The 5,790-nt window shown below is 31.6% G+C and overlaps 1 protein-coding gene across 1 annotated transcript; it reads right to left on the minus strand.

The window, feature by feature from the left end:
- Positions 1-3,891: 3,891 nt before the first annotated feature.
- LOC106328570 (GTP-binding protein SAR1A) lies at positions 3,892-5,790 on the minus strand. The gene is made up of 3 exons (XM_013767046.1): positions 5,533-5,790; positions 4,969-5,100; positions 3,892-4,432 (listed from the first exon to the last, which is right to left on the minus strand). Exons 1-3 carry the CDS (start codon positions 5,659-5,661, stop codon positions 4,112-4,114), a joined length of 582 nt encoding a protein of 193 aa, XP_013622500.1. The 5' UTR covers positions 5,662-5,790; the 3' UTR covers positions 3,892-4,111.

Consider the following 5,790-nt stretch of genomic DNA (forward strand, 5'->3'; position numbering starts at 1 on the left):
TTTTTTATTATATGGTTAATGTGATTGTTTAAGTTTTTTTAATAATATAAATTTAAACAAAAATGAAGAAGGATGCAAAAATTGTTATCAAATCTTTATTATTCATAATTATTAATTACCATATATATGTAAATCATATTAGGTAATTCCGTAGCTTTTATTTAAGGAAAGAATACACACTTCATATATTTTAGGTTAATATAATGTTCTCTAGTGTTATATAATTATGGAATAATGTGACACCATTAGATTAAACTATACTTTATATTAGATGCTCTAGAATTCTTTGAAATGAAATTTAGAAGGCATTTAGAGTGCCATCTAGGATTTGAGGTTTTTTTTAATTAATACAAAATTAAGGTTCTAATTTTTCAAATGCTTCTCAATTAATATATAGGGGATTTGTTTTCTTAAGTTACCAAAAAAAAACATTTGTTTTCTTCTTCCATAAACGAATATCTAAGTAAATACAAATTCGTTTTGAAGGGAAAATTATAGAGTAAACTAATTTGAACGTTTGATCTTTGAGAAATTTCTGAAAGTTTATATGTTTGATTGGTAATGAGAAAATAAGAAAAGTCTCCAAATTAACTACTTACATGTTCTGTCGTTAGCATATGCTATTAATATTAATTATCATCAGCTGTTGGATTTGTATTTTTGTTCGTAGTTGGTAATAGACTAAATCAAATATCAATGCATCTGTCAATGTAAAGTAGTATAAAACGATGGCAGATGAAATTGAAAATAAAAACTGATTGGAATGAACGAATTTTTTCCATCTCATTGGATCCCTTCTTATATTTCTGCAGGAAACGGCGAACAGTTGCGGCGCAAGAGCATCATTAACCCTATAACCCTTGTGGGTTTTTTAAAAAAAAAAATTTGTCTAATTAAAAAAAAATTAATTAAAAGGCGAACCAATCTCGAACCGCCACGTGTCAGTAGAATCTGCGAATAGTGAAAAAATCCCATAAGGATCGATTTTTAATTTGTTGTTTCTGTCACCGATTTTTATAATTTTCGATGGGGTCCACCACTATTTTTGGTTAAAAAAACCCTTTAAATCCTGCGATAATCATGATCTAATCATTGTTTGGTGGGAGCTTACTGATTATACAATAAATAACATTTTATAAAAATAAACCAAAAAATCAGCTATATTAATTTTCAGAACAGTAGGTTCTCTTTATTGTTCACTATTCTGAAAAAAGGTTTAAATTGTGATGGCTGTGTGCATTTAAATTGAATACTGTTTAATGACCTTATGTTGTTACTTTCTTTATTATCTTATTTTGTAAATTCAAAGTAGTGTCTACTGAATATTCAACATTTAATTTCCAAATGCTTTGTTTGTAAACTCTAGATACATATTTTTTTTTGTCATCAGATACATGTTCATAATGTAGATTTTAATGTTTTTTTGGTACTTACTACTAATCAAATTAATAGCATATTTGAAATATTGATAAACTACGTACAGCATATATGATATTAATAAACAACTTTACGGACAATGTTTTACGAAATATATTTTTCCCTAATATTTGATTAACGGACGATTTTGTATTTACGACATTCTTGATGAATATATAATATTCACAACATACAATCATAATGAACGGTTGTGCTTGTTGCACTCAAAAACTTATAAACTTTACACCATATAATCTATAAAAAAAAATTATATATTCTGTGAATCAAATTTTAAACTTGGTGTAAAAAAATTAAATAACTATCCACTAAATTACGAGTCCTCCCGGAAAAACAGAAATGGTATGATGTATTCAGTGTTAACATATATATATATATATATATATATATATATATATATATGTGTGTGTGTGTGTGTGTGTGAGAAATGTAATACAAATTGAGATGAATGAAGTATTTGACGATTATATTTATCCCAGAGAGATTAGTCGAACCTCAACCAGTTGCATGTTTTTTTTTAATTAAAATAAAATGAAATTTTACATAGATGTGAAAGTAATCTTATGAGTGGTCCATTAGTTGCACTGATTTCTGATTTATTCGTTAGTTGTGCACAACTATGTATTGACTTGACCATAATCGTTCTGTTGTGATATTAACTAAAATCTAAAGTAGTGAGATATTAACCCTTCTGATGAGATCGCATCAACTGGTAACTTGCTGTTTAAGCTATTTAGTTAACTAAAATAGATATATAAAATGTAATCTCTTTAATTCTCAATGTGTTAAGAGTGTCAAATGACTAAAACTTGTTGTGAATCCCTAAAGATTCCCTTATCAAAATTTCACCCACATTCACGTGATAATGTATTTTTATTATCATGCTAGATCGCTGCATTTACTTTTGGGAGTTTAGGCTTTAATATTTTTGGTCGTCTAGACACTAACTTAATTAACCATAATTAGATATAAGGGGGTCTTTTCTGGAAAAACATGGAAGCTAGGTACACATAAATCTGTAGTAGAGTATAAAAACGATTATGAAAAGACAAAATACTGAATTTAAAAATTTGTTAACAAGTAAAATTTCGTAAGAATAAATTTAATATTATGTTACTTCACTTTTTATATTATCATCGTGAGTATATGACACATATTTTTTGCTTTAAGTATTTTTTGTTTTGTTTTGAGAAAAGACTTAATGTAAAAAAATTGTTTTCAAAAAATTCGTATTGATAATTTTGTGTTTTGAAATCCGTTAAATAAAACTAATAAGAAAATAAAATATGTCAAGGGCATTCGCTTATATATATACACACATTTGGCTACAAATACTAATATTTCATATTTTGGCGGAGAATGAACTCTGATTTATCACCAACTATGGGAATTTATTAATGTTATATTTAGCAGTTGCTCAAAAAAAATAATGTTATGTTTAGCATAAGATTTGCAACATGACCAATCATATTTTGGTCAAAAAGAACCAATCATATCTCGAGATCATCAGCTGATATGACGTCATGTTGTAGCAAAACAAGATAAGAAAAAGTTGCTCAAGAGGGAGGACACGTGCATGAAGAAGAGCTTTTCACATGTCACATGCAAACACTTTTGTTTCCAAGGATTTTCTTGAATTTTTTTTTATGAACTTAAATTAACAAGTAGTTAACTTTATATTATAATAACCGATGAAATAATACGATTGTCATATTGACACACATAATATTTTGTTTGCAGTAGCAACTTTGAATCAGAAAATGGAGGTGATGTGCTTAATGTCAATTTTGTTTCTGTTTCTGGATTTAGCATAAGTATCCATTTGGTTGACAGATTATTTGGACAAATTCCATTAAAGGCATTTAAATTTAGTTGACAGAAACGTCATTTAAAAATTCATTTTATAGATTACATATACTGTTTTTAACAAAAAAATGTTTTAATCATATACCAAAATTTCGGCGACACTTATTTCTTATATATATAGGTGTCTTCTACGATCTTATGAAAGTATAAGAAAAAAAAAATCTCTTACATACTTTGTATTTACGATGTTTTTTTTTTTTTCTTAAATTTGGTTGTATTTACGATGTTTGAACATGCCATACAGACTTTATCCTTTTACTGATACTTTAGAAATTTCTTTTATTGATTCTTTGCTCTAGTCATGATCTCAGCTACACTCCTTTCTTTCTCCAAGTTTTGTACTCTTCCCTCGGATAATACAGATGTTGAGCAGTGGAAGTCATCACCGACGATTCCAACTTCAAAGAACAACCCCACTGCAGAAAAAACTGCAAAATGGAGTGGAGTTGGAGATGCCCTAAGTATATGTGTGAATATATACACACATGAAATGGTTTGGTCTGTATTGTATTGAGTTTCGTTAAACGGTTCCATCCTTTACTTTATTGATTGTTCATTCATATATACAAACTAAATAGTATATAATAAACGTTAAAATCCAAACATTTTACCTTATTTAAATAGTATAAATTACGAAACATGTAAATGTTATTAAAAAAAAATCACTACAAAGAGAAACAAACCAGGCAAACGAGAAGCTAAGTTTCACGACATTTCTTACAAAACATGAAAAAAGCAAAGACGAGACAATATAGAAACTTACGATTTAGCAATAACAACACCATGTGGTTGTTGGAGTCTTGGCTTTAGTTTACTTGATGTACTGAGAGAGCCATTTGAAGCCTTCGCCATAACCCATCTTCCTGACGATGCTGCACATGAAAACTTCCAATGGCCTTACGTTCGAGTCCACCAGATTCACTTTACCCTTTCCCGTGGTGAAGTTGGAGAGGCCGAGATGGTAACGGAGCTCGTCCTCTGATGCAGCGTATGGTATGTCAATCTTGTTTCCTAGGATGAGGAAGGGAACGGTGGCTAGAGATTCGTCTGAGAGAAGTGCGTCCAGCTCCTTTTTCGACTCAGCAAATCTCTCCTTGTCGTAAGCATCCACTAGGTAGACCACAGCATCCACCTGCAAAGAAAAAAAACAAGAGTACATCATCGAAACTAGTGGTTCATAAAACTCTGTCTAGCTTGAATAGGTCGAAGAAACATTTGGAGTTACAGATTCTGATTCTACTATGCTTATCAAAAGAGCTTTATAATCAATCTTCGACTAGGTTAACTACATGATGCGATGAATTACATAACATGAGCAAAACTACAAACCAAGCTTTCACTGGGAAGAAGTGTGCAACATCGATCTCTTACGAGGGGCAGTGAGCAGACGAATACAGAAGTAAAAATCTAAAGATGGCTTGAGTACGATTGGTTCATAAAAACTCTAAAAAGAAAAGAAAAGATGATATGCATATTAATGGTTCATAAATATATGTATAAATATTTGGAGAGACAGATTCTGATTCTACCTAGTGCATATTGAAAAAAGCTTAATAGCCAATCTTCGACAAGGATAAGTGGAAATTACGCTAGAGTGAAAAAAATATCAAACATGATGAATTTGCCTATGGTAAATGGGCAGGAAAAAAAAAAGTTGATAATGCTCACCTTAGCGTAGTAATCCTTCCAGACCCTGCGAGCAATCTGATGACCACCCAAATCAAAAGCCTTGAACTTGATTTTACCAATGCTAAGTTCTTCAGATGTTGGATGCTGCGTCGGCTGGTGCTGCACCAATCTCTGTTTCACCAAGCACATAGTATCATTAGTAACTAACAACACACACATACATAATTGGACTAAGCTAACAAAGGACTCAAAGCAGTATACAAACAAAGGTTCCTAAATCAAAGTCAACATCTACTCCCAAACTTAGAAACAACAACAACACATCTTCAATCGAAGATACACACTATAATTGAATCTGGACTAAGCTAACAAAGGACTCAAAGCAGTATACAAACGAAGGTTCTTAAATCAAATTCAGCATCTACTCCCATACTTAGAAACTTGTCATTGGACAACACAATCAAAATTGAAGATCTATTAGGTCATGGACATGGAAGTTCGAATCGAATCGAATCTATTCGAGCAATCATGAATCGAACCGATTCGATTAATAAACAGGATCGGATTAATCAGAAGAGATCGAGATCGAGATCGAGAGCGAACCTCGTCCTTGAGCATGTGAAGCAAGGTGGTTTTGCCGGCGTTATCGAGCCCGAGGAACAAGATCTTAGCCTCCTTCTGCCATAGCCCTAGCGAAGCGAGAACGCCATAGAACCAATCTATCACGAACATGATCACTCCAACAACACAACTCAATCGCCAGAGAGAGAGAGAGAGATCTTGAGAGATTCTAATTTAGCTTCGAGGTCGAGTAAAGACGAAAGAAGCCAAGGTGAAACATGAAAACGGCAAGCATTGCGG

The sequence above is a fragment of the Brassica oleracea genome, chromosome C3 (genome assembly GCF_000695525.1).
Source record: "Brassica oleracea var. oleracea cultivar TO1000 chromosome C3, BOL, whole genome shotgun sequence".
Classification (NCBI taxonomy): Eukaryota; Viridiplantae; Streptophyta; class Magnoliopsida; order Brassicales; family Brassicaceae; genus Brassica; species Brassica oleracea.